This window comes from Ceraceosorus guamensis, assembly GCF_003144195.1.
Source record: "Ceraceosorus guamensis strain MCA 4658 unplaced genomic scaffold IE81scaffold_31, whole genome shotgun sequence".
Classification (NCBI taxonomy): Eukaryota; Fungi; Basidiomycota; class Exobasidiomycetes; order Ceraceosorales; family Ceraceosoraceae; genus Ceraceosorus; species Ceraceosorus guamensis.
Genome location: NW_020290026.1, coordinates 108747 through 133949, shown reverse-complemented (window position 1 = coordinate 133949; position 25203 = coordinate 108747). Strand labels below are relative to the sequence as shown.

General features: G+C 55.6%; 9 protein-coding genes across 9 annotated transcripts; 4 read left to right on the top strand and 5 right to left on the bottom strand.

The window, feature by feature from the left end:
• Positions 1 to 1074: 1074 nt before the first annotated feature.
• IE81DRAFT_290430 (kinase-like protein) lies at positions 1075 to 2912 on the top strand (the record flags this gene model as incomplete). Its single annotated transcript, XM_025511848.1, has 7 exons — positions 1075 to 1380; positions 1485 to 1708; positions 1775 to 1912; positions 1984 to 2137; positions 2216 to 2330; positions 2394 to 2632; positions 2709 to 2912. The coding sequence occupies 7 exons, from the start codon at positions 1075 to 1077 to the stop codon at positions 2910 to 2912; spliced, it is 1380 nt and encodes a 459-aa protein (XP_025369463.1).
• Positions 2913 to 2965: 53 nt separating this feature from the next.
• Positions 2966 to 6640, bottom strand: IE81DRAFT_323632 (hypothetical protein). The gene is made up of 4 exons (XM_025514008.1): positions 5402 to 6640; positions 3982 to 5334; positions 3224 to 3907; positions 2966 to 3140 (listed from the first exon to the last, which is right to left on the bottom strand). Exons 1-4 carry the CDS (start codon positions 6197 to 6199, stop codon positions 3048 to 3050), a joined length of 2928 nt encoding a protein of 975 aa, XP_025369462.1. The 5' UTR covers positions 6200 to 6640; the 3' UTR covers positions 2966 to 3047.
• A 1035-nt stretch (positions 6641 to 7675) lies between these two features.
• IE81DRAFT_137520 (thiolase-like protein) lies at positions 7676 to 10717 on the top strand. The gene is made up of 4 exons (XM_025510322.1): positions 7676 to 8016; positions 8091 to 8172; positions 8248 to 8795; positions 8860 to 10717. Exons 1-4 carry the CDS (start codon positions 7945 to 7947, stop codon positions 10570 to 10572), a joined length of 2415 nt encoding a protein of 804 aa, XP_025369461.1. The 5' UTR covers positions 7676 to 7944; the 3' UTR covers positions 10573 to 10717.
• Positions 10718 to 10861: 144 nt separating this feature from the next.
• IE81DRAFT_290445 (hypothetical protein) lies at positions 10862 to 13411 on the bottom strand (the record flags this gene model as incomplete). Its single annotated transcript, XM_025511849.1, has 5 exons — positions 10862 to 12211; positions 12437 to 12772; positions 12841 to 12954; positions 13028 to 13240; positions 13307 to 13411. 5 exons carry the CDS (start codon positions 13409 to 13411, stop codon positions 10862 to 10864), a joined length of 2118 nt encoding a protein of 705 aa, XP_025369460.1.
• A 282-nt stretch (positions 13412 to 13693) lies between these two features.
• On the bottom strand, positions 13694 to 14647 carry IE81DRAFT_323628 (hypothetical protein; the record flags this gene model as incomplete). Its single annotated transcript, XM_025514007.1, has 2 exons — positions 14230 to 14647; positions 13694 to 14157 (listed from the first exon to the last, which is right to left on the bottom strand). Coding segments are annotated over exons 1-2 (630 nt in total), but the record flags the coding sequence as incomplete, so codon positions are not given.
• A 370-nt stretch (positions 14648 to 15017) lies between these two features.
• Positions 15018 to 16624, top strand: IE81DRAFT_323627 (NAD(P)-binding protein). Its single transcript, XM_025514006.1, has 7 exons — positions 15018 to 15256; positions 15329 to 15413; positions 15506 to 15595; positions 15675 to 15774; positions 15851 to 16032; positions 16113 to 16338; positions 16417 to 16624. Exons 1-7 carry the CDS (start codon positions 15133 to 15135, stop codon positions 16513 to 16515), a joined length of 906 nt encoding a protein of 301 aa, XP_025369458.1. The 5' UTR covers positions 15018 to 15132; the 3' UTR covers positions 16516 to 16624.
• Positions 16625 to 18969: 2345 nt separating this feature from the next.
• Positions 18970 to 19859, bottom strand: IE81DRAFT_137366 (hypothetical protein). Its single transcript, XM_025510320.1, has one exon. The coding sequence runs from the start codon at positions 19548 to 19550 to the stop codon at positions 19020 to 19022; it is 531 nt and encodes a 176-aa protein (XP_025369457.1). The 5' UTR covers positions 19551 to 19859; the 3' UTR covers positions 18970 to 19019.
• Position 19860: 1 nt separating this feature from the next.
• Positions 19861 to 22228, top strand: IE81DRAFT_137327 (hypothetical protein). Its single transcript, XM_025510319.1, has 4 exons — positions 19861 to 20280; positions 20357 to 20808; positions 20876 to 21353; positions 21433 to 22228. The coding sequence occupies exons 1-4, from the start codon at positions 19958 to 19960 to the stop codon at positions 22067 to 22069; spliced, it is 1890 nt and encodes a 629-aa protein (XP_025369456.1). The 5' UTR covers positions 19861 to 19957; the 3' UTR covers positions 22070 to 22228.
• On the bottom strand, positions 22168 to 25073 carry IE81DRAFT_323621 (SET domain-containing protein). Its single transcript, XM_025514005.1, has 7 exons — positions 24478 to 25073; positions 24065 to 24397; positions 23805 to 23995; positions 23530 to 23727; positions 23260 to 23464; positions 23054 to 23194; positions 22168 to 22973 (listed from the first exon to the last, which is right to left on the bottom strand). The coding sequence occupies exons 1-7, from the start codon at positions 24902 to 24904 to the stop codon at positions 22387 to 22389; spliced, it is 2082 nt and encodes a 693-aa protein (XP_025369455.1). The 5' UTR covers positions 24905 to 25073; the 3' UTR covers positions 22168 to 22386.
• Positions 25074 to 25203: the final 130 nt, after the last annotated feature.

The window sequence follows — 25203 nt, the reverse complement described above, 5'->3', positions numbered from 1 at the left end:
CCGTGCATTGGTACGCCACCCTGGACCTTCTCTGTGCGCACTTGATTGGCAGTTGCTTACCATTCGAGAGCCTCGCCCGGCTACCCTCCGCTCTTATTGACTCTTGCTCTTCGAATCGTTCATCCGTGGTGGTAATGTCGTCCAGGAAGAGAGCGATTTCCCCTTCAGCTCATGACAAGCGGGATGTCACCTCTCGTCGCCAAGATGGCAGTGCTCATCAGCACCGCACAGAGTGGGAAGAAATCAGAGATGAGAGACGCAAGGACACTCACTCACCGGATAGGCATGGAGGTGAGCTAGACTCGGGGCGCGCTGTTAGAGCGCCCCACGACAGTCACAGATCAGAACATCACAGCTCGAACCACCATGCTCGACATCGTAGCCAAGGTGATAGAGACTCCAGAAATGGTTCTCGACATTCGCATCGCGATGCGATGCCAGACTCGGGATACCGGGACTATCCGAGGCATCATGAGCAGGACCGCCACATATCTTTCCAACAAGGACGCCTCTCTCGTGGCTCTCCGCGGGAGCAAGATGGTCACGTTGGTGGTCTCGAGGCATCAGAGATGCTAGAGGAAGGGCAGTGAGTCACGCTCATACTATTGCTGCGTGGCTAGCGCATGCTCAATCCTAGACCAAATTGCAATCCTGGGCAGAGTCAGTCCGGCTCAGATCAAGATTGTCCCGCCAGCTCGCGACAACGCAATCGATTTCGAGCTGGCTCCGTCGGAGGAAGAAGAGGCGCGTATGATTGAAGAGCGGAGAAGGAAGAGGGCCGCGATCCTTGCCAAGCATGCGGGCGCTGAGAGCAGCACGTCGACCGCTACTTCTGCAACGCGAAATCTCAGAGGCATCTCAATCAGCGGACAAGAGTCTCCAGGTGCGTCGAGCTTTGTGCGTACTTGAGTAAGAGCATTCATTCACGTTCTGTCACATTCTAAATTCGTAGTTGTTTTGGACACGCATCCATCCGACTCGCCAATAGGCGGCCAAGAGACAGATGCTGACTTTGCGCTTGCAAAGGCGGACACCCAAGGTGCGGCCGGGGACGGACACATAGGTGGTACTCAGATGTCCGCAGCCGATTACAACCCAGACTCTGATCGCTTAGAAGACGAAGCCAGGGCTCGAGCAAAGCTGCAGACAAATACTGGAGCGAACGGCGCGAGCCAACCAGTCGAGGGGGGGCCATCGCTTGCCGCTGGTATCGGCGAAGCTCAAGAACGTGTTGATGGCGCTGAAAGCGAATATGAAGAGATAGAGGTGGATGACGATGACGAAGTGGACGACATGTTCGCGTTGGGGAGCGATGACGAAAGTAGCAAGCCGAAGAAGAAGATCATTCGAGTGAAGAAAGGAGCAATTGCTTCACAAGCTGTGAGTGTATGCGCGGTTCTGCATAGCACAAGCTCAATGATGCGCACTCCTTGACTCACATTCACAAGTACTGCCGACAGCCTGTCATTGTTGCTGCACCCGAGGTGTCTGCAAATCTTCTTGACAACTTTGACGACGCTGACGGGTATTACAGGATCAATCTTGGCGAGCGTATAGGTCCGGAAGGACGCTACCTGGTGTTTGCCAACCTCGGCAGAGGCATGTTCAGCAACGTCGTAAAGGCTCGAGAAACCATTCCTTCCACCAGCACCGAGCCTGCGCGTGAGCGCGAAGTTGCCATCAAAGTCGTACGATCTCAGGAGACCATGTGAGTGAAGTCTTGCAGCCAACAGTGTGCACCTCTCCTCAACGGCCACTTCCTAATACCCCACAGGTATAAAGCCGGCATCAAGGAAATGGCTATCTTGCAAAAGCTGGCATCGCTGGACCCAGAAGATAAGCGCCACGTCATTCGTTTGGACAGCCACTTTGAACACAGAGGTCACCTTTGCATGGTGTTTGAACTTCTAAGGTACGCGCAAATGTCGTGGATCATTGAGAGAGACGTCAGACCGCTCATGCCACGCCGTCATCTGCTTGCAGCATGAATCTGAGAGAAGTAGTCAAGCGTTTCGGTAAAGACGTCGGGCTCAATTACCGCGCTGTCCGAGCGTATGCCCATCAGATGTTTTTGGCCCTGTCTCTGCTGCGCAAGGCCAACGTCATCCATGCCGATATCAAGCCGGATAACATACTGGTAGGTGATCTTTTCCAGCCGCGCTTTAACGACAGGAAACTGATCATCGTGTCTTGATCGCCACTCTGCTCATGGCAGGTCAACGAGGGCAAGAATGTCTTGAAGCTTTGCGATCTGGGTTCGGCATCCGATGCCACCGAAGTGGAGATTACGCCTTATCTGGTCAGCCGATTCTACCGTGCTCCCGAAATCGGTGAGTGAGATTCCCTCTCAAACGGACTCTAGCGTGAAGCTTATCCGCCTTGCGAGTACGCAGTGCTTGGGGCACCGTACGATTCTGCAATCGATGTGTGGAGCATTGGATGTACTCTGTACGAGGTTGCGACTGGCAAAATTCTGTTCCCGGGTCGCACCAACAACCAAATGCTGCTCTTGATGCAGGAACTTAGAGGTCGCTTCACCACGAAGCAAGCAAAAAAGGGCAGATTTGCCGCTCAGCACTTCGATGACACAAACAACTTTCTGAGCATGGAAAAGGACAAAAACACTGGAGTAGTGAGTAGCGGTGAACAAAGCTTGTCGAAAGTCGCGCCTCGCCAACAAGAATATTTTTTTGTCCACCTGCGTCTAGGACGTGATCCGCAAAGTCAATTTGCAAAAGCCTGTCGAGGATCTGCGCGCGCGCTTACTGCCGGCAAACACCGCAAAGAAGCTATCCGACGAAGAGTTGCGATTGACGAACAACTTCATCGACCTCCTCAATCGCACGCTGGAGCTCGATCCCGCGAAGCGCATCACACCCAGAGAAGCTCTCAATCACCCTTTCTTGTCTTAGCTTGAGGCGTGACACGCATGGCTTCTCTTCGATTCACTCCAACGGCCGCAATGTCATCGTATCATCAAGTCATCTATTGCGCGTCAGTGACAGAGTCGAACATGCAGGGGTCTTGGCAAGCCAAATTTATCCACATTATAGCGAGAATAGTTTCTCGTCGAGCTCGCGCCAAAGGTCAGTACACCTGTTCTGAACAACGTGGATCCTTTCTCCAAGCTCGCTCACGACCTGCAGAGTATGGGAACAAGTCCGAACGTCGTTAGTGTATGAGTTGCGATTATCCCACCAATGCAGTACCTATGAGCACTCACGGAGATGATTCCGCTCTTTCCGTCCTTGCCGTGAGTGGTCTCCCACTCTTCATCTCCGCATCCTGGCGCTTTGACAATCAATTCCTTGACAGGGTCTGCAGTGTGAGCTTCCTTGGCTACCATGATCCACGAGCCGAACATGACACCATCGAAGGGCATGGGCTGGGTGCCGAATTTCTCCTTGCTCCAATCGCCGGTCAGGTAAGGCCAGAAGTCGTCTGCTGAGCCGAATCCTGATCCGCCGACCAAGGCCAGATTCGAATGCGCTCGAATGCGGCCGTACGTGGAGAGAATGGGCGAGTGCATATCCTCTGGTGAGTGATGTCCACCTGCACGTCCACCTGTCCAGCAAAGAATGATGCCAAAGGTGGGATTCTTCTCTGCGATGGTGCAGACTTGCCTGATACCGTCCACAGATCCGGGCTTGAAAGTGATGTGACGCAAGCCGGCCGCTTGCAGACCTTCGATCATCTCTTTTGCCTTCTCTGGGGAGGGGATGCCTGCCGCGCATGTGAAGCCCTGCAAGGGGTAGCCTTCCCTTCGCATAGCCAGCCACTCTGGATACTGCACGCTGAATTGGCGCTGGTTGATGTATAGAGAGTTGAGCGTGAACCCCACCCCGGGATCGACCTGGTCTTGAAGCGTGTCGATCTTGTCTCGCAGCATCTTGGCGTTGTAGTGACCCTAAAGGAGGACAAGATCGGGAAAGAAGAGTGAGTGTTGAGCTGCAGAATGTGTTTGACGCAAGTCACACTCACACCTCCAGCAAGTTCGATGTGGTACCCTGCTTGTGCGGTAGCAGCATTGATGCCCGCCTGCACCGTCGTCGGTGTCATACCGCCGACGGTGATCGGCGGCCTTCCGAGGATGCGCGAGAGAGGCGTGTCGAGCTGAAGGCCATTTGGAGTCTTGACGAGCTTGGGCGCAAAGTCGCTCCACGGTCTCTCTCTTTGCACAGCAGCAACGTCGTACAGCTCTGGACTGTACCTATGCCTGCCCGAGACTGTCACCACGCGAACACCACGCCCCTCCAAATTCCGCAAGGTCAGACCTCCAATGCCTGACAAGCCTCCTGTGCCAAAGTCGACGCAGTGCGTAGTGGAGGGTGGAACGTCGCAGGCCTTGGTCCAGTGGATGTGATGGGTGAAAATTTGGTCGCAGATGGATCGCAGGAGGCTAGTATCTTCTGCGTAAGCGCTCATGTCTGATCCATCATAGGTGTTGCGCACGACCGTCTTGAGGTCTCTCGGTCGCCATATGCAAGCTTCCTGGTAGTCGATGGACGCCACCTTCTCTGTAGCGCCGAGGAGATGTGATGAGTGATATGGCACGCCTACCGGCAAGAAGCGCATGTGGAATACAGGCTTCCGCTTGCTCCACGGAAGCTTGCTTTGGTCGGCGTTTGGATCGGCTCTCTTCGAGCGCAGATGCCCTACGAGGCCAAAGAGGGAACGAGGCGGGCCAGTCACGACAAAGGACGAAGGTCCGTTGAAGAGAGACACGTCGATCCTGTGTGCTGCATCCTGGATATGCTTGTTGACGGCTGCGACGGCTCCCTCGAGCGCTCGAATAGCGAGACCTTGAACAGACAGCATTGGCGTCGGCTCTCCTTCCCCTCCTTCGACGGAGTCTGCGACCAAGGCGGCGTCCAATGACAAAGCAGGGAAGCTTTCCTGTCCGCGCTTGCCAATGTGGAACAAGAGGCCGAGTGCCTTGACACAGTTCTCAATGAAAGAGGGCTCGTCATCTGAAGTTGCAAGAACGAGCGCAGCAACGATGCCTTGGCTGTGGCCTGTGGCGCCTAGCACGCGGTCGCGGAACTGTCCTGGGGTCAGACCACTGGCTCTGCATGACACCAAGAACTGAGTGAGTTGTGTAAGACCGATCAACGGCAAGCTCAAAGGAATGCTGGCGAGATAGCTGGCGGGCGGTTTCGCAGTGCGACCAGTAAGCCATCCAAATACATCCGCTTGGTGCACGTAGTAGCTTTCGAAGCCATTGAGTGTCGCCTCCTCAACTAGAGCCTCAAGTCGCTCTGTTGCAGCCTGCAGGAGGGGCGCCACCAAAGGTCTATACGTGTTGAAGAGCTCTTGAAGTTCGTCAAAGTAGACCTGCGCAAAAGCAGGATGAAGTCAGCTTTCGAGCACCTATGAAACCTGGAGGTTTTGCGAGACGCACTTCATTGTTTCCTTGTCCACCAAAGATTGCAAAAATGCCAGCTTGCTTCTTGGCTGCAAGGCTCAGCAAGAGGGGCGTCTGGAGGGCAGGCTTCTGCACCGCGCCTTCTCCCGATCCAGCCGCTCGCTCCAAGACGACCAGAGCATCGTAATATGACCTTAGTACCTCGGTGCGCAAATCAGAATCGAAGTTGGCGGTGACTTTGTGCAGGTCAGTGAGTTGCCTGACCAAGAATTGCTGGTTGAATGCCGCCCAAGCGCATTGAAGAATGTTCGACTCGTGAGTCATTGCCCCAGGCTTTTGGCTGGGACTGGTGCTTCGACTGCTCTCGCGCGAGGCAACGCTGTGCCTGCGCTGATCAGCTGCAGACGCAATGCGGCCGCTCCGCTGCGTTTCGTTGAGCTTTGCTGCAAGGAAGCCGAGGAAGCGCGCTGCCAAGGCGATCCGAGCTTCCAGCTGCTGCGCTTTGAGCTTGTCTGATCGCCGCTTCGCTGCGCCTTCATCCTCGTCTTCGTCTTCGTCGACCGCTGCAGGCTTGCTCGCCTCTTCCGAACCATCTTTTCCAGAGGCTGCAAGTGCTCGATGAAAGTCATCTCTCACTACGATGGCTGTGATCCATGCTTCGTAAGGCTGAGTTGGGACTGGAACTCGCACTTGCGAGATGCGCGTGCTCAGCTGAATCGGTCGCAGCGTTCCTTCTGACAATTGTCCTGAGATCAAGAGCGGTGAGCCCGAAATGTCTACGTAGTCCTCGTCAGATCTGACGGGACTGCCCGGAAAGAAGTCACTGGTGGGCATCTCGCCAACGGTAAGGCTGAACAAGCCTTAGCTGTAGGGTTCTCTATTGTGGCCCAGTTCAGCACGAACAGTGTGAGAGCTTGGTGTACACTGCACGAAACGTGTGATGACACGGTCAAGAAGAAAGGGCGCTGTGGTTGTCGTGAAGGTGGTGTGAGAGGAGGGGTCGCAGGAAACAGGAGACTTCCGTTCATGACTTGAGTTCAGACCGTCCTCAATCTCTTGAGTCGTGACTGAAGATACCTTTCGGCTGTGCCTGAGACTTCCACAAGCCGGCAAGCTTGGGCCGAATCTAAAGCGTTGACACGTCGGTGCCCCTCGTAACTTTGAATCGCACCTTGAACACGACTCTTTGTAGGGGCGGGTCCGCTCCGCCCCTACCCACTCTCCAACACTCAGACTCCCGCACCTGACTGGAGACTGTCCTGGAGTCGCCTCGCCATTCGCGTCAATTCAAGACTTGATTCGCTACTGATACAAAATTGTGGTCCGCGCAATAACGGATTGCATGGATGGATCAAATCCTATGCTTTGGGTTCGTGCCGCGGCGCTTCATTTGCGGATTCGCCGGCCGGGCTGCCCAAGACGTCCGTAGCCACAAAATCTGAGATGAGTATAGGATCAGAGACTTACGCATTCAGTGATGGATCTGCTGTTACATCTTCGAACTGTCCATTTGTGTGGGGATCGGTCGATCGTGCAGGCGCGATTACAGCTAGCGAAATTAAGGGTCTGTGCACGCCACCGCGTGCGCCGCGCGGGGTGAGCCAAAAGTTCGCGTGTTGCACCCCAACGCGCGGACGCCGCGGCGGGATGACCATGCCTATGCAGTCAAAAGTACAAAAGGTGAATTGGGACTCCGCCCACGCACTCGCAGGCAGCAGGGGTCCAAACCGCGAACGAACATGGCGGCGCCGCGAGGTTGGGGCAAACGTCGATGTGAGACAATGGTTTGTAAATCACAGTCAAGTCGCAATGGCGGCTCAGCTCATAGGTGGGTATACAAATCTCATGATGGCTTGATTTGCACAGCCACGAACGGTCCCCTTCAGCAAAGTGAACCCAACAAGGTCCACGCTTACTATACTTACAGCCTGTACAGCGCAGAGCAAGTCTTGCACAGATTAGCTTTTGACGAGGAGGCGAGGTTGGGCTTGAGCGGTCCATTGGTGGTTGATGTGCCGGAATGAGGCCAAGCAAGCGCATATACTCATCAGTAGGGGCCGCCCCAAATGGATTTGCACTTGGCACATTGGCTGAGGAGACCTCAGCAGTAAGAGACTTCGATGCGCAGCGTGGTATGGGTCGCAGCTGGTACTCACAGCCGCGCGTCTAGGGTATGGAGTTCAGCAGCAAGACGACTGTTGGTCGTAGCGCGGCTATGGCTCTTTCGCAAGGTCCGGGGTTCGGAGCGCCTTGCTCAGGCAGAGAGGTGAGGTGTGCACTTCTTTGATGAGGAAGGGACATGACCATCGGCTGGCAATCCTTCCAAAGGCTGCCTTCAAGGGCTTCCGAATCCTTCAAACCAAGATTGCGTTGTGACCCTCGCTCACACCCTTCGCACAGACTCTTGCACACACGTCCACCCATTTCAGACCGGAAATCCTTCGTCGGCTGACATTATCTCTCAGCGCCTCAGACTTGCGCATGTGGCATTCCAAAGACGAGCCACATCCAGCACAAGAAGCGTCTAGCAGGTGCACACCGATCCTTACCCCTCGAAGAACGAGAAAAGAGTCGACACCATGGCTACACACTCACAAGACCTCAATGGTCTTGATCTGGACCAGGTTGTCGTGGCAACTGGCTTTGGAGAGGTGCGTGACCTTCGTTGCTCAGAACTCTGCGAAACGACCAGGAGCTAATGTTCGAGGCTCGCATCCGTTTACAGATCGGACCATACGGCTCAAGTCGCACAAGATGGGAGATGGAAGTCTCAGGGAGCTTCACCATTGAAGGCTGCATCGAGCTAGGTGAGCTAGTGCAACGTGCGGGCGCACAGTAGGTTGTCTCGATTGCTGAAATCTCAAGCGCGTCCCTTTCCACAGCGTGGATGATGGGATTCATCAGTTGGACGAAAGGACCTCTCAAGAATGGCCAGCCTCACGTGGGCTGGGTCGAAGCGAAGTCGGGCGAGCCCATCTCGGATGCTGACGTCAAGGCCAAGTACGAGAAGGAGATTCGAACGCATACAGGCGTGAGACTACTAGAGCCGGAGCTTTTCCGCGGCTATGATCCTCTGCGCAAGACGTTCATGCAGGAAATTGAGATTCTGCACGACCTCGAACCCTTGGATGTGTCGGAGGAGGAGGCACAAAAGTACAAGAATGAGCAGGGCGAGAAGGTCGACGTTTGGCCATCGGCAAGTGGCGGCATGCACGTTCAGCTCAAGAAAGGTGCTAGAGTCTTGGTACCGCAATCTGTGAAGTTCTCGAGAACTGTTGCCGGACAGATTCCTACCGGCTTCGATCCCAAGCGCTTTGGTATCCCGGAGGACATCTGCGCCAACGTCGACCGCTGCGCTCTGTGGACGCTCATCGCGGTCACTGAAGCTTTAGTGATGTCCGGCGTGACGGATCCCTACGAGTTCTACAAGGTGAGCACACGCCTGGGGCGCGGTTCACAAGCTGTAGCTGATCCCTAATCTCGCTTGCTCCTAGTACGTTCATCCTTCTCAAGTTGGAACAGCGATAGGGTCTGGTATGGGTGGCATGGAGTCGCTTAGCAAGATGTTCAAAGACCGAGCACAGAATCAGGACGTGCAAAAGGACATCCTTCAGGAAACTTTCATCAACACTATATCGGCTTGGACACAATTGCTACTCATGTCCTCAAGCGGCCCGACTCTTACACCGGTGGGTGCATGCGCCACAGCTTTGCAGTCGGTCGCCATTGCCGTCAAGGCAATCCGCAGTGGCCAAGCCAAGATCATGCTCGCCGGTGGTGCTGATGATTACGGAGAGGAGGGTGCGTACGAGTTTGCCAATATGGGCGCAACGGTCTCTTCCGTAGACGAGCTGGCGCGAGGCAGGGAGCCTTCCGAAGCGTCGCGTCCTACCACGTCCAGCCGTTCTGGTTTCTTGGAGAGTCAAGGTGTGGGTGCCCAAGTTCTGATGTCGGCCGCCACCGCCCTGGAGCTCGGCTGCCCTATTCAATCGGTGGTCGCGTATACCTCTACGCACACCGACAAGCAAGGAAGGTCCGTTCCTGCACCTGGACACGGAGTCCTGGCAGCCGCCGAGCCTCTGCGACGTGCTCTGGCAGAGTGGAATCTCGATGGCGACAGCATTGGCGTCATCAGCATTCACGGTACCTCCACGAACGCCAACGACAAGAACGAGAGTCACGTTTATCACGAGCTTTTGAAGCATCTTGGCCGCACACCCTGTCATTCGGTGCCCGTCATCGCCCAGAAATGGCTGGTCGGTCACGCGAAAGGTGGTGCAGCTGCATGGGCTCTGAACGGATTGATGCAGTCGATTCTGACAGCGACCGTACCTGGAAATCGCAACGCAGACGACATCAGTGCAGAGCTACGCAAATTCACGTACTTGCTGTACGCCTCTCAGACTTTGCATCGAACCCCTGAGGACCTCAACGTCGGACTAGTGACGTCTTTCGGATTCGGACAAGTCGGCGGCATTGCGGCAATCCTGCACCCTGCCCACCTGCTCTCTCGCGTCTCGCAGCAAGAGTATGAAGCATACGTGTCGAAGCGCGAGCGTCGTGAAGGCAAGACTCATGCTCGCATGCACGCGATGCTCACTAGCAATAGTCTGGTACGCATCAAAGACGCGCCACCCTACCCTGACTCGCTTCAAGATGCCGTCATGATCAACGTGAGCGCAAGAGCCGTTGAGATCGGTGACTCATACGGCTTCAAAGCTCCATTGGCACCCATGCCATCCCGAGATCCCACCAAAACGGCGTCCGCCCAGTCTGGCACGGCCATTACAAGCACGGCATCCGACGATCTAGCTCAGGGCGCATTAAACGCGTTAGCTGGTAACATGGCTAGCGTGCAAGGTATTGGCATTGATGCTCAGCAGGTGTCAACATTCTCCTCCGACGAAGCCTTCCTCAAGCGGAACTTCACGTCAGCCGAGTTAGATTACTGCAACGCTCAGCCAGATCCCACTGCAGCCCGAGCTCGCAGATGGGCAGCGAAAGAAGCCGCATTCAAGGCTCTTGGTATCACGGGACACGGAGCCGCTGCCCCTCTGATCAACTTCGAGGTAGTCTCTAGTCCTCAAGGCCCTTCTTTCAGGCTGCATGGAGAGGCTCACGACGCTTGCAAGGGTTCGAAACTTTTGCTTTCCATCACGCACAGCGGCGATACCGCCGTTGCTGTTGTTCATCGTGTACCAGCCTGATGCAACCGCTCGCCTCACCATTTCGATCCGCCCACGACTTCCCACATAGACCGATGATTTCTTTGTCACGACACTGACTTCCGCTGAATACATCGCTGATTCAATGAGCACCCTTGTGCGTAATCTTGATCGTACAAGCTTGGTGATCTAATGTTAGCGAAAAGTCAAGGCAGCGCGTCGTGTGTGGATGGATGCATTTGTATCGTAAGCTGGAACTGGACCAATGGACTGGATGTAAGAGTCGTCGTGAGTGTTCGCGGTGGAACCACGTAATCAACAGTGTGAGGATCTACAAAGAGAACAGGAATTGCAAGTCCGAGACGGTGAGACGCGTCATTGCCGTGTCGTCTGAGCCGATGGCTGCTTCGATCATGGCTCCTTTCTTGTCTTGCAGCTGGATGATTCTGCTTTCAATCGAATTCTCAACGACTAGACGAGTGACTTTGATGGGTCGGTATTGACCCAGACGATGGATGCGGTCCATCGCTTGTACTTCCACGGAAGGATTCCACCAGGGATCCATGAGGAAGACGCGCGAAGCCTCTGTCAGATTCAGCGCAACACCTCCCGCCTTCAGGCTGACAAGGAAGACAGAGACCTCAGCGTTCTCCATGAAGTACCTGATGGTGGCGTCGCGTGCTGCCGGTGTCATGCCACCTTCGAGGCGGCAAATGCGGTAGCCTGCCCTCTGCAGGCGGTAGCCGATGAGGTCGAGGAAGTTGACGAATTGCGAGAAGACGATGCTCTTGATCGTCTTGTCTTCCGACTTGAGACGCTCAAGCTCTTCGAGTAGCGCCTCGATTTTGCTGCTGCTGCGCCACTTGCTCATGTCGAGGCGCTCAAGAATGCCTTGGCGTCCTCGGGCATGCGCGTCCACTTGCTCGGGCGGCTCAAGCGCATCGGCCTCCAGGTCGATGGTTAGGTTGTTGTGACAATGAGGACAGTCTGGAGTGTGGCCCTCAGCCACAGCCGCTTCGTAGTAGCTGGTGACGCAATCACGACAAAAAATGTGGCGGCACTTCGACATGATCGCGTCCTCCGCTTCTTCCGTGCAAATGCGGCAGAACCAGATGCTCTCCGTGATATCGTCGCCAAGCAGCTTGTTCTGGATGCCAGATTTGGAGCGAAGAACAAGATCGGGATGGCACGCCATCTGACGCATGCGGGTGAGAAGCGTAAAGATGTTGGAGTAGTTGTTCAGAACCGTTCCTTGGTCGAGATACGTCGAGAACTTGCGCGTTCCTTCAGTGTATAGACTTGCATACAAGTCTTCTTCCTCCTCGTTAAACATGTCTCGGCGTACGACGATGGTGCGCGGAGGCAATCCCATGTCATCTGCGCGCTCAATCTTGGTTCGACGCAGCATCATTCGGCTCAAAAGTAGTCGAAGACGTTTGAACGCATGTCCGCCCTCGCCGGTCGCGGCACCAGTGCGCTGGATTGGCTTGAGAATTTCCTGGTTCCATAGGTTGATGTGTCTCATTGGAGAATGCCCGCATTTGTCGCAAGTCCTTCTGTCACTGAATTGCCAATGCAAGGAAGTGCAAGGGCACGATTTGCAGTAGTACATTGCCAAAATGCGCGCTGTATTGTCAGGAGTGACATCCAGGGTCACAGCTTCTTCAACGCGTTCGTTGAGCTTCTGTTTGCCCTTGCGTGATCTTGTGCTGGCCTCGGGCACCCATTCGTCATCTTGCTCGTTCAAGGTGCGTTCGGTTTCAACCAAATGGTCATGGTCTGACTTGCTGACGCTAGCTTCTACGGGCTCGGACACAGTCGCTGACGCATCCAGCTCCGCCAGTTGGCGCTGCTCAGCAGCTTCCTTCTTCGTGTCGGTGGCAATGTCGCTGCCCAGGAAGCGCACCATGCTATAAAGCTCGCCTACTCGGTTTTGTAAAGGTGTGCCTGACAGACACCATCTGTAAGTTCCTCGCAGAGCGAAGGCGGCCTTGGCGGTATTTGTGGCGCGCTCTTTGATGTTGTGCGCCTCGTCCAACACTACGCGGTGCCAACGCACTGCGTGTAAGGCACTTCTCTCCTTGTGCAGCTCACCCTTGCGTCTAAATCCAGCATGCTCTTTCCGATAGGCGCTTTCGAGGATGCCGTAGCTGGTCAGAACTACGTCATTACGTCGAATTTCATCGACGTCAGATTCACGAGTAGCCCCGTGCCATACCATGACTTTGAAGTCTTCGGTGTACTGGAAGACGGGCCTGCTGAATCAGCTGCGAGCTTCTCGAGGGAGATCATCCATACTCAACGGCTCACCTTTGCGATCTCGTGCTTCCATTGCATGATGGCTACAGTCGGGAGCACAACCAATATAGGCTTTTGGCGGTCGGACAAGAAGAGCGAGATCATTTGGATCGTCTTTCCCATGCCCTGCAGAAGTGTAGCGATCGGTTTAACATGGCTCGCAGCATTTGTCTACGCTCACCGCCGAGTAGTTGCTCACCATTTCGTCCGCAAGGATGCCGCCCTTCCAGTGCCCAAGTTCTTGCTGACGAAGCCAGTACAGGCCCTCCAGCTGGAAAGGCAAAAGCTTAATGGTCAAGCCGTCTGGTTGTTGAGCTCCAGTAGGCTCTGGCTTGGGCGTCTTGTTCAATCGCTTCCACAAGCCTTTGAGGTGCTTGTGATGCACAGCTAGGGCGTCCGAAGTTTTGGCATACTGCACCATGTGGAGGAGTATTTGTCAGAACGCCCGGCGTGCCAAAAAGCGGCAAAATAGACTCACCCGAGATCTCTGTGCTTTCTTGAGACGTTTGCGATGAGCCTCGCTTCGCAGGCGAGCGGCCCGCTGTTTGGCTGTCTCCCATCGCTGTTCTTCTCCACCAGGCATGGTACTTCCTCCTGCTTCATCGGCAGGCTTTTCATCATCGCTGGTGTCGAGTCCAGTATCACTTTCAGATTCGGCTTCAGGCAGAGCTGGGGCCAATCTGGCCTGGAAACTTGCGCGACCGCGCTTCGTCGGGCGGTATGCTTCGAACTCCGAGTCGGACTGCGCATCGCCTGCATCCCTCCACTCATTCCAGGCACCATCGTCTTTGAGATTGGAGATATCGAACGGGAGATCTTGGGAGACGTCGGTGAGTGGAGAGAAAGAGGGCTCGCGTTTGAGGAGTCGAGGACGTTTGCGACTACTGCTGCCACCCGAAGATTTGGCTGTGTCGCGTTTGGAGCGTGGCGAAGGCTGGAAAAACCCTCCATCGTCCTCTTCCTTGACATCGCTCAAAGCCTGATGAGCTAGAGTCTTTGAACGCGAGCCCTCACCTCTTTTGCTGTTGAGTGCACGAAGACTTTGCTTGGAGAGTAGCGCTACCTGCTCGAGCTCTTCATCCGTGTTGTCGCAGTACATATCCGCCAGTGACATGCCCGATTTCAGCACCACTTCGGGTATCGCTTTTCGGCCAGTCTCAGGACTCGCTAAAGGGGAGCCGTAGTCGTACTCAGAGTCTGAGGTGACGTTGCGTCCTCCCCGGCGCGAGCGTTGCAGCTTGGAACGAGGACCGGGGGAGCTTTTGGGCTCTCGAGCCTTCGCTCTGCGAGGCTGCGCATCATCTTCAGCGTAGGAGGGACGGTTGAGCTATAGCAAGGCAGCAGCAACAGTCAACATACTAGCAACGACAGGATGGAGAACGACGCACATCACACGTACCTTGGCTTTGCGTTGAGGACGCGCAGATGCTACGGAAGTGTTCGGGGTACTTAGTCCAGAAGGATTTCGGCTGCCGCTTCCGCTCTCGAAGCTTTTCAATGACTGTGGCGAGACTGCATCGCTGACGCTGTCTGGTGAGCGTTTTAAGGCTTGTCGAGGACGCGGCATGTTGAAATTGGCCTCCGTGTGCACACGGACTCGGTGGCAAATCGCAGCGCTGCGCCTTGGTGCGTCCTGTGCACTCTCGGAACGAGAAGAGATCTAAAGTAGGGGTCTTCTAAAGACGGAGGAGAATGAAGCTTGGCAGTGATGAACACCACTTGGAGGATGTGAATGTGTCGTGCCTAGCAACACAAAGAGCACGGGGACGAGTGGTGAGTGAGAGTGCCGTGTAGTCTTGATGCGGCCGCTGCAATCGCAATCAATTGAATGCCTGCCAAACCACGATGAGTAGTGCCGTGAACAGAGGATGGGCACTGGATCAGTCATCGAACGGCCACTTGCCGCCCCGATGAGCCTGGCTCAGGTCAGGCGGCTACGAGACTGCAAACTTCTTCATGCAAAGTAAAGCCTGCTGACACTCCGATCACGTGGGCGTGATTTACGCGAGTGCTCATCATCTCGCGTCGCGCCGCGTCTCGACACGTTGCAACGTCAGCGGTGGGAGGTCACGTGCAGTGTAGACCTCCACCCCGGAAATCCTCGCTCTTTGCCCGGTAATCTTCCCTGGCCCGCATGAACTTGTGCTTAGCCAACAAAAAGGGAGCCCAACGTATCTTCCTAGCGGGCTTCATAAGCACCGACGGGCTCGCCTGATCGCTTAAATCTTCATCCTACAACACATTGCCCTAAACGTGCTATTCTAGCATCATCCATTCAGTCAAAGTACATCTGGAGCTGTCAATATGTCCAACTTCGCCGCGAATTCAATCTTCAGCCTGGCCGGAGCCGTTGCGGTGGTCACCGGTGGAGGAACAGGCATCGGTTTGATGGCAGCCAAAGGACTCGCCTCACAGGGAGCCAAAGTGTGTGAGTCTCCGACGCTTTCAGCATCGTTCCTGGTGGAAGAGCTAACATTTGGATGTCTTGTTTGATCACTAGACATCACCGGTCGTCGATTGGAGGTGTTGCAGAACTCCGCAAAAGTTCATGGCACTAATCTGAGTGGAGGCGGCAGCATCGTGCCGTGAGTTCGAGGACCAGCATCGCCACTCACGATGTGCTGCCTCGTGTAGCTAATACACTCTCATGGACACGGGATTGCATTTTCGACACCAGCCTCCAAGCTGACGTCACCTCCAAGGATGACTTGCGCGCTCTCGCTGCTCAAATCGAGAAGGCTGACGGAAAGGTGCACGTGCTGATCAAGTGAGCTGCGCCCTTGCATACCACTCAGTCATGTACACGCTTGCTGACCTCAAACCTTCGACTCGTCCCTGTACCGCAGCAATGCAGGCGTCGAAGGTCCAGTCACACGGCTTGAAGACAAAGAAGCGCTGTCTGCGAAAGACCTCAGCGAAAAGCATCTCGCCAACGAGGAGTTCGAGGTGCGTGTGCGCGTCGAGATATTTGAGCATGCTCGACGGCTGAAAACGCTCCCTGGGTATGGACGGCCTGTTGCAGAATTGGGACTCGACCTTCAAGCTCAACAACTCGGCCGTCTTCTTTGCTACTTTCGCCTTCTTGCCTCTCCTCGAAGCAGGCAACAAGAGTCCTCCATCCTCCGTGGGTAGCGGTGCGCCTTGGAGCGCCGCTGTGATCAATATCACGTCCATATCGGGTCTGGTCAAGCTTTCGCAGTACCAGTGAGTGGCCACATACGCCGATGACGATTCATCGCAGAATCTAGATTAATCGATGCACTCCACGCAATGCCCGCCTTTAGCTACGCGTACAATGCTTCCAAAGCCGCAGCCAATCACCTCACCGCCATGCTTTCGCACGAGCTGAACTTCGCATCCAAACTCAACATCCGAGTCAATGCGCTGGCTCCTGGCCTTTTCCCTTCTGAGATGACATCAGGGCGTCCTTCAAAGGACGGCTCAACCGATCCAGGCGACCTTGCCAACCACGCAAACCCAGCTGGAAGAACGGGTACTGCCGAGGAGATGGTGAGCCTTTGTCTAGCAAGGATGGCCACCGCGCCTAGCAAAAGCGTGTCCTGACCTTTTCATTTGCATCCAATCCAGGCGTCTGCTGTGCTCTTTCTAGCTACCAACACCTTCACCAACGGTCAGATCCTCGCAGTGGACGGCGGCTTCGTGGCAGCGGTCCCTTCCACTCGTTGAAGTCTCAATTGTAGCCAGCAACGATGAAGCAGTGCTCATTGCATGCCAACAATTGGGCATTACAATTGCAGAGCTCTCAAGCGCTTCATATCAATCGTGAATCGTGAACATCGTCCGCTCTGCAATCTCTGCGTGGCAGCTGCAACTTGTTCCGATGCTGAACCTCTGTCCGCGTGATGAGAATTGAACGCTGTAGCGCAACGGCTGGAGTGGCTGATTAAGCGTGCGGCAGCGACCTCCTCGGACCTCTGCTGGGCGCCGAATAGCGGCTGATGAGAAGACGCAGGACGGCGATACCCTTGTGCAGGTCGTGGCAATCCCGCAAATGGCGGGACAATGCCTGCCACGTTCGCGAGGGTGGGATGAGGCACGGAGAAGGCGCATGTAGAGCTTCATTCTTGATTAAGGCAGGCACATCTCGCATGACAGGTGCGAGGCAAGCCACCTCCACGCTTCGAGCGCAGCTGGGGCTTTTTGGAGCGAGCGGCCCAAAGCACTGCTTGAACCTGTCATATCAATCCTGAATGATTGGTCGGGGCTCTTCTTGCGTCGGACAGCGCAATCGGGCTCAGCGCTCACCATTGCGAATGTGCTGAGGTTCCGCAGTACTCAGTCCGGCTAGGAGCCTTAGCTTGCTGGCGGGGGACTGTCTTCGCATTGCTACAGCGAGTTTCGCTGGGCCGGCACGTGAGACCAGCCCCAGGTCGCTTGGTTTCATAGCGTGAATATGTCGTGAGCCCTGCTCGATTTTGGGCAGGCTGTGTGCTTTCCGCATCTGTTCATTCAGAGATTCTCGTCATGTCCGGAGCACAGACAGATCCCCGTGGCGGTGGCTGATATCCAGCGTTGGGTGTATCGCTGAGTAATGGCCGTGGCTGGAAGCGGACCAATCCGAGCGCGGTCCTTCAGCGGACTTCGTGTCGGTGTGCCTGTGAGTAGGGAACGCTCGGAGGCAAATGAAGAAGAACCACGGATCACGGATATGGATGCGGTCTGAGTTGCCCAGGGCAGTCGGTCAGCGGACCATGTCGTGTGACCAGCCCTCTGCTCACAAGGCGAGAGAGCGGGCGTCGTCGCAGTCCAAAATGGTGGTGCTCCTGCGAATGACGGCGATTCGGCCAATGACGGAGCTGGATGCTCGAGCCCTCACCGCGCTTTGTGCTACAACAGTCGTGACGTCGGTACTCATCAGACTTTGCTATGCATCCGAACGTTGGTAAATTCACAAGGCGTCCCATCGCCTGACTGCTTGGGAAGTTGAAAAGGTACCGAGGCAGGCAAGTAGCAAGCCGCGTGCATGCCACGCCGGCAGACTGCGGGGAGACAGCCTTCAAGGCTCATGGTTGGTCCATCCGAGCCACACGCGCGCTAGCAGGGGACACTGCACGAGACCTCGTTGGCGTGCATGAAATCCCCCGTAAGCGTGTAATAGGGCGAAAGGCCAGCTGGCTGAAGCTGCCTCGAATGATTGCTGCGAGCATTGACCTGATCTTCGCTCAAACAGCTTGCACAAGGCTCTTTGACCGGCTGTCTGCCAGAGCTGACCATGGGCGGATTGCTACCGCTGCAAGGTTCGAAGCGGCAGAGTGCTGTTCTTGCGATGCGGAAAAAGGATGAAGCTTCACGTCTGCAGTCGCGAGATTGAATGAGGGGCAGGTACGGGACGCGGCGTGCAGTGGCAGGGCGCTAAGGCACAGCTTGGCACGCTAAAGCGGACTCACACGCAAGACGTTCAAAGAAAATCGAAAATCCTTGAGCGACTCGGGATCCTCAAAGCTTCACGCCTTTGCATCCCTCTTGCCGACACGCATCAGCAGTCCGGGGGCCCTACTGATGACTGATGGTGAGGCCTTGCGCCGAGCTACGAGCTCCTGCGGCGGATCTGGCACGGCGAAAATTTCGTGATTGTGGGGTGCACTTCACGCAAGACCAAACTCCGTCTCGGCGCGACTTTCTCGCCGTTCTCCGCTCCTCGTTGAAGAAATTCGAACCAAAATGTAGCACATCGCCCTCCGCGTCGGTCATGAGTGCACGAAGACTGCTTTAGCCATCCCCGCCACTCACACGTCCTTTTGTCCGCTTCTGTCGCTGCTGACGGCCATGCATGCAGTAGACGAGTCCCCGCATGGCCGTTTGCTCCGCCGTCTCCGCAATCGCTTCGCCTTGCTCTTGCGGAGTGCGGCAACTGCCTTCGTGATCAGTAGGCTGTTGCGGGCATGCTGAGACGGAGCGGATGCCGAGCTCGACGAGAGGAAAAGGTACCGCGCAGGACCTGTGCTTGCCCAACCCCTCGAATCCGCACGATTCCGCCGTTTGAAAGTTGCTCGTCCGCCCGCGAAGCGCCGGACCGAGCGCGCTTCCCCACACTTACCGCGTCTCCTGCCAAACTCACCTCAGCCCTGTAGCTGCTGCGTGCTCGTCTCAGTCGTGAGTATATACTGCCCTGCCGCTACGGGTGTACGTTCCTAGCCACTCGTACCTCATTTCTGTGCCTGTAGAAGGTGTCATCTCCGGACGTCGGCTACCCCGCGCTCATGTCTCATGTCCGTTGTGCCCAATGTTCCGAGGTACAGCTCGCTCATGGTCTCATTATTTTCTTCTTCGACTGTGCGGAGGCAAATTGTGAATGGCTGTGGATGTTTTGCCCGCTTGCAGCAGGTCCAGACCACCCGCAGCTCCCTGACGGCGCTAAGGGATGCAGGCACTTGCGGGCTATATAGGGGATTGAGCAAGCTCTGCTGATCGTTTGCCTGCCCACTGGCTCCTCGGGCAGGTGGACCTGCCTCAAGTAAGCACGCTAGTCTTGTCTTGAAAGAATAAAGCGCGCATCTTTTTGGAGCTTGCGAGGGCTGAAAGCCTGCTCCCGTTGCAGCAGGGTCCCTGACGCTGATGAACCTCCAGCCCCCCCCCCCCCCCCCCCCGGGTAGGCCCGCTTGGAGGAACGAGACCGCGCCTACAGTAGTGCAGCAGGGTCGGGATATGGAACGGCAGCCATGGCAGACTGGGCTACGCTGCAGCTGCCTGCACGCGAGCATGCTTCGTCGTCGGATCGGAAATGGGAAAGTGAGCGTGTCGAGGTGGCGTTGTGGTCAGAAGTGGGTTCGCTCAGTCCCCTCGCGCATGCTTCGGCAGAATCTCTGCGTACTCCCTGTTTGCGGCAAGCGTAGTCACATCAGCAATCAGCGAGAATCATCTCTCACACTCCTTGATTTGCTTTCACAAAAATTGGCTTTGGGCACGGCGTCAGTGTTTGCGTCTCAGGACTACGCCATCACAGCCGCGGGGAGCCAGGTGCCTGTGCGTGTGTGTATAAATACAGCATGTGACCCCATCATGATGCGCAACCCGCCCTCCCCAGCTCCCCCCAAACTCCCCCCAGAGCCCACTCCTGCCTGTAAGCTATCTTACACTCCATCCTTTCACCTCCTTCATTCGTTCCACAATGGCTGACGTCTCTCACAAAGAGTCGCCTTCGAGCGAGAAGGCGTCTTTCACGCAGCAACAAACCAGTGATGCTCCCGCAGCACCACGCCTGGACTTGTCCAAGGAGAACTCCGAGGGCCTGTTGGTCAACGCGCTCTCCGGCATCTCTCAAGACCAGCTCTTCCGCGATGTTGACCAATTCTTGCAAGAGAAGCAGATCCAAGAGGACCCCGCCTTGTTCCACCGCGCAGCCCTCGCCGCTCAAGAACCCGCACGTTTCGAGTCAATCGATGGCTTGCAAGAGGATGAGCGCAGCGCGCTTCAAAAGGAGCTGACCAGCAGGTGAGTCATCGGCTTGCACGACGACGGCACGGAATACGCACTGACCTCGTCTAAACTAAATTATCACGCGATATAGATGGGCAGCCCCTTGGACACTCTACCTGACCATCCTGGCCTGCAGCATTGGTGCGGCTACCCAAGGTTGGGATCAGACGGGCTCCAACGGTGCAAACCTGTCCTTCCCCGCGGAGTTTGGCATTGACGGAACTGACCGTGGAGAGTGGATCGTTGGTGTGGTCAATTCGGCTCCTTACCTTGCCTCGGCCGCCCTCGGCTGCTGGCTTTCTGACCCTCTCAACAACATGTTCGGACGTCGCGGTACCATCTTCATCACTGCCCTCATCCTCATCGCCACCCCCATCGCCTCCGGCTTCACTCACTCTTGGCAGACCCTCTTCGTCGTTCGTCTCATCCTGGGTATCGGCATGGGTGCCAAGGGAAGCACTGTCCCCATCTTTGCGGCTGAAAACTCTCCCAACGCTATCCGTGGAGCGCTCACCATGTCTTGGCAATTGTGGACCGCTTTCGGTAAGTAGCAATGAGTCATTACAGGCCGCTCTCAGAGACTTACCGTCGATCTTGCCTTGTGATTCAGGTATCTTCGCTGGTTTCGTGGCGAACTTGGTCGTTGCAGACACTGGACGCATCGCTTGGAGACTTCAACTGGGATCTGCTTTCATCCCCGCTGTGCCTCTCGCATTCCTCATCTGGCTCTGCCCCGAGTCCCCCCGTTGGCTCATGAAGAAGGGCCGCTACACCGCAGCCTACCAAGCCCTCCAAAGACTTCGCTTCACCAAGCTCCAAGCCGCACGTGACCTGTACTACATTCACGTTCAGCTCGAGGAGGAGAAGCGCGTCATCCGCGGAGCTACCTTCGTCAGCCGCTTCACCGAGCTCTTCACCATCCCTCGTGTTCGCATGGCCACCATTGCAGCTTCGACTGTCATGCTTGCCCAACAAATGTGCGGTATCAACGTCATGGCCTTCTACTCCAGCACCGTCTTCAAGACGGCCGGCCTTAGCGACCGCGAGGCACTAAAGTCATCCGTTGGCTTCGGAGCCCTCAACTTCGTGTGAGTAAGCGCGCTGACATCAAAGATAGCGAGAAAGCGGGATTGCGGCTGACGCTCTTGACTATTCCCTCGCTATCAGCGGCGCCATTCCTGCCATCTTTGTCATCGACAAGTTCGGTCGCCGATCCCTTCTGCTCACGACCTTCCCCATCATGGCTATCTTCCTCTTTGCCGCCGGTCTGATGTTCCTAGCCCCCAACACTGCCAACCCTGACTTTGGCATTGTCCCCGATGCGGACCAATTCATCGCCACCAAGGGCAAGCTCGCCGGTATTGCCATCTTCATCTACCTCTTCACCCTGGCATACTCGATCGGCGAAGGCCCTGTCCCTTTCGCCTACTCTGCCGAGGTGTTCCCCCTTGCTCAGCGTGAGCAGGGAATGGGTTGGGCGGTCGCTACTTGCCTGTTCTGGGCCTCCGTCCTGTCCATCACTTTCCCTAGAATGCTGCACGTCTTTGGATCTCTGGGCACATTCTTCTTCTACGGCGGATTGAACCTGATCGCCTTTGTCCTCATCTTCTTCTTCGTCCCCGAGACCAAGCGTCTCTCCCTTGAGGAGCTTGACGGTGTCTTCTCCGTTGGCAACAGTCGCTTCGCCAGCTACCAGCTCACCAAGACGCTGCCCTACGCCATCAAAGTTGCGACTCTGCAGCACCCCGAGAAGCCCGTTCCGCTCTTCAAGAAGGTCAATGTGGACATCTTGGAGCAAGCTTAAACGCTTTCCCCCACGACGCCTCACCTTTTCATTTCAAAATCCCGCCCTGCCTTTGTCAGCCAGCGTGCTTGAGGTCTCTTATAACGTCACTGGTTCTCCTACTTCGTCCCTTCCTCTGACTAGCCATGTACTACTCTGAAACGTCTAAACGCGCGCGCCTGCCCACTCTCTCAAACGGGCGGCTCGCTCTGGAATACCATTGAGATTGTCATTGCGATTCGTGACCCTTCGCGAGAAGTTTGACCACGACGGAGCTTTGAGAGTGCACGGGCCCGACAGCCTGTTCGTACTCGTGTGCCTTTGTCTTGCTGCTGGAGCTATGCAGCCATGCCTGACTGCTGGAATATCCGCATTTCAGCGTCCAGATTTTGCAGAATTTCTTGTGCGTGTTTTGCCGCGTCTCCTCCGCTCGTGCCCTTTTCCTTGCCAAATCCAATCTTGAGCTCTTCGAGCGCCTGCAGCAAGAAGTTGCGGCCCATCAGAATACGCGGCATTCCTACAGCTGGAAGCTTTGGAGGGTTGGGCAAAATGGATCTGTCCACCGCTTCACTCTCATCAAAGGCGGCTACAGCGTCGGAGATGAGCAATTTACCTAGCGTCAAGAGCGCAATGGCTCGAGTGGGATGACCTTCGGCAAAAATGATGCCATTCGACACCGTCATGCCTGTGCAGACGAGCATCGCCAGCCGTGTCGCTTCCACCAGGTAATGGTCCGCCAAGGTTGTAGCCATGCTCTGGGCACGGACGAGGCTCTTTGACCTTTCAAGTACGTCAATGCGAGCAGCGATGCTCGTGAACATCTCGCACGCTGTGCGCAACATCGAGAGGAGCGGATACGCCGAAGGAGGCATCTGCACAGTCAGAAGTCCTACAGCATCTCGTAGACATGTGATGGTTTTGTCGACTACGAGACGCCACCGATTGTCAGCACAGGTTGCGTCCTTTGTCCTCATTGGCTGTCAAAGCAGTAGAGAAGAGACTCACCCTCAAGAGCACTTAATGCCTCTTTCGCCTCTTTCATTTTGCTCTGAGCAGACTCGACAGTCGTTCGCAACGTCTTCGGATCGATGGTTGAGGATGCACCACAGGCCGGACATCGGATCGTAGATGTGCCGGTCCCTTCTTCTACTCGAGAGGGCTACCAGAGTGAGCAGCAGCATTAAATGAAGGAAGGCAACTATGGTACTCACCTTTTGGCGCGGCACACCAACCACCGCACTTCTTTGGGCACCAAACCGAGTCTCTGGGATCTACCCATGGTGCGTTGCCAGAGAGACTTGATGCTTTTGAACCAACTTTGCAGATCTTGCACCTACACTCAAAGCTGTATGTGCAAGAAAGCGTCTTCCGTCGCTTGGTGTACGAGTCTGACAGGTCGACGTAGGCCGTTGTGATCTGTGAATGTTGCACATGTCATCAGCCACAAAGCAGTTGCTCCAGGAGTCTTGGAAGGATTTCACCTCTTGTCCGGGCTCTACATCCTTGATGGCCACGACGCGCATAGGCCCAGCCGTGTGCCCACTATCTCCCGGGCCAAACGGAAATACGACGACCGCATTTGGAAGACACGAGTGATTGATCAACGCGGCCGTGGGGCAGACAGCAAGCCCACAGGGACTGAGATCTGAGGAAGACGCCGTGAACGAGTTGGTCTCGAACTTATTACGAGCGGGCGCCGAGTCAGAGAGGCTGAAGAATGGATGAGCATCTATATCAGAAGCAACTGTGCCCTCACCTTGCAGACAAAGTCGAGCAGCTGCTGTACGCTGTCGAATCCTAGATCAGCGAGTCTTTGTCGATTCGCTTCTTCCTCATATATCTCCTCTCTTTCGGCCCTTGAAGATGTTCCAATCCCTATGTACCGACACAACCTGTAAGCCTGCCCGGCGATGGACTGTATTTGCTCTGAGGCCTTTTGAGCACGATCTACGGCACATCAGGTCAGCAGCGCGACCATTGCAGAGACCGAGCTTGCGTGGCGAAATGCCTACTCACTCGATTGCATGGAGTCGAGCTGATTCCACCACTTCTCGCCTTCCGTGGGTCTCTTCCATATCAGCCTGGCCAGAGTCCGAGTATGGCAGTCCGGTCGTGGATCTCTTGCGTTCGCGTGCGCTTGCCAAGCTTGAAGAGCTTTGCATTCTGTCTTGTGAATCGCCCAGTCTGTTTTCTGACAATTTACGCTGCAGTATCGAACATACCGACAGGCTGAGCACCTTTGAAAGCGCGAAGTGTGGCTTTGAGGCTCGAAGCATACATGACAATGCGACTCCACCTCTTCCTGACCAAGCACAGAAATGTGCGGCCTAAGACGGAGCAGTGTTGTACCTGCGCAGAAGAACCGTTGCTCAGCGTCCGGGACTCGCCAAGAAACGGACGACGTTGGACAAGCCATGTAAGTGCTTCACCTTTTTTGCAAAGTTCATCGCCTTGGGGCGCCCAGAAAATGCCTCGGCCTGCAAATTTGGTCTTTCGCACTTCCAAGGCTTCATTCTCCTCCAGGCGGTACGGTAGAGTATCGCTCGGTTCAAGTGAGCTGATACCCGTCGATGACGCTCTCCGTATGGATGAAGGAATGTCTGCAGGCATGATTTTGTCACAGACCTTCATCCTGACTGACCTGTCATTAGTGTCAGGTTGCTCGGCCCTGACTGGGTACTGCGTGGTTCCGCCGCCAGACGGAGGCGTGCTATCGGGCGTACTTCCATCCGCATTCTTCTCATCGACCGCAGACTTGCTGGCGTCACTAAATTTGGCCAGAGCACGAGCGTTGTTCGCGTACAGCATCGATCGGTTCAGCGCCCGCCTTTGCTTCAGATCTTTGAAGCTCGCCATCTTGAGACAGCACCACCGCGCTCGAGGAATGTCGCACGACGGGCAAAGGTCTGGGTGATCGTACAACTTGATGCGATGTGCCAATCTTTGCTCGCTCGACTTGATCAAGATGGAGCACTTGCGGCGCGTGGCACGATCTGCTAGTGGGACTCATAGTACAAAGTGGTGGGGAAGACGAGCGGCGCATTGGTCTTTCGGTCCCTTTGACTTCACCACCGTGGTCAAGGTGAATCAATCTTGAATTCGTGATTGTATGCAGAGGGCATTTACGCGGCTCGACTTCCCGTCACGTGCTCAAT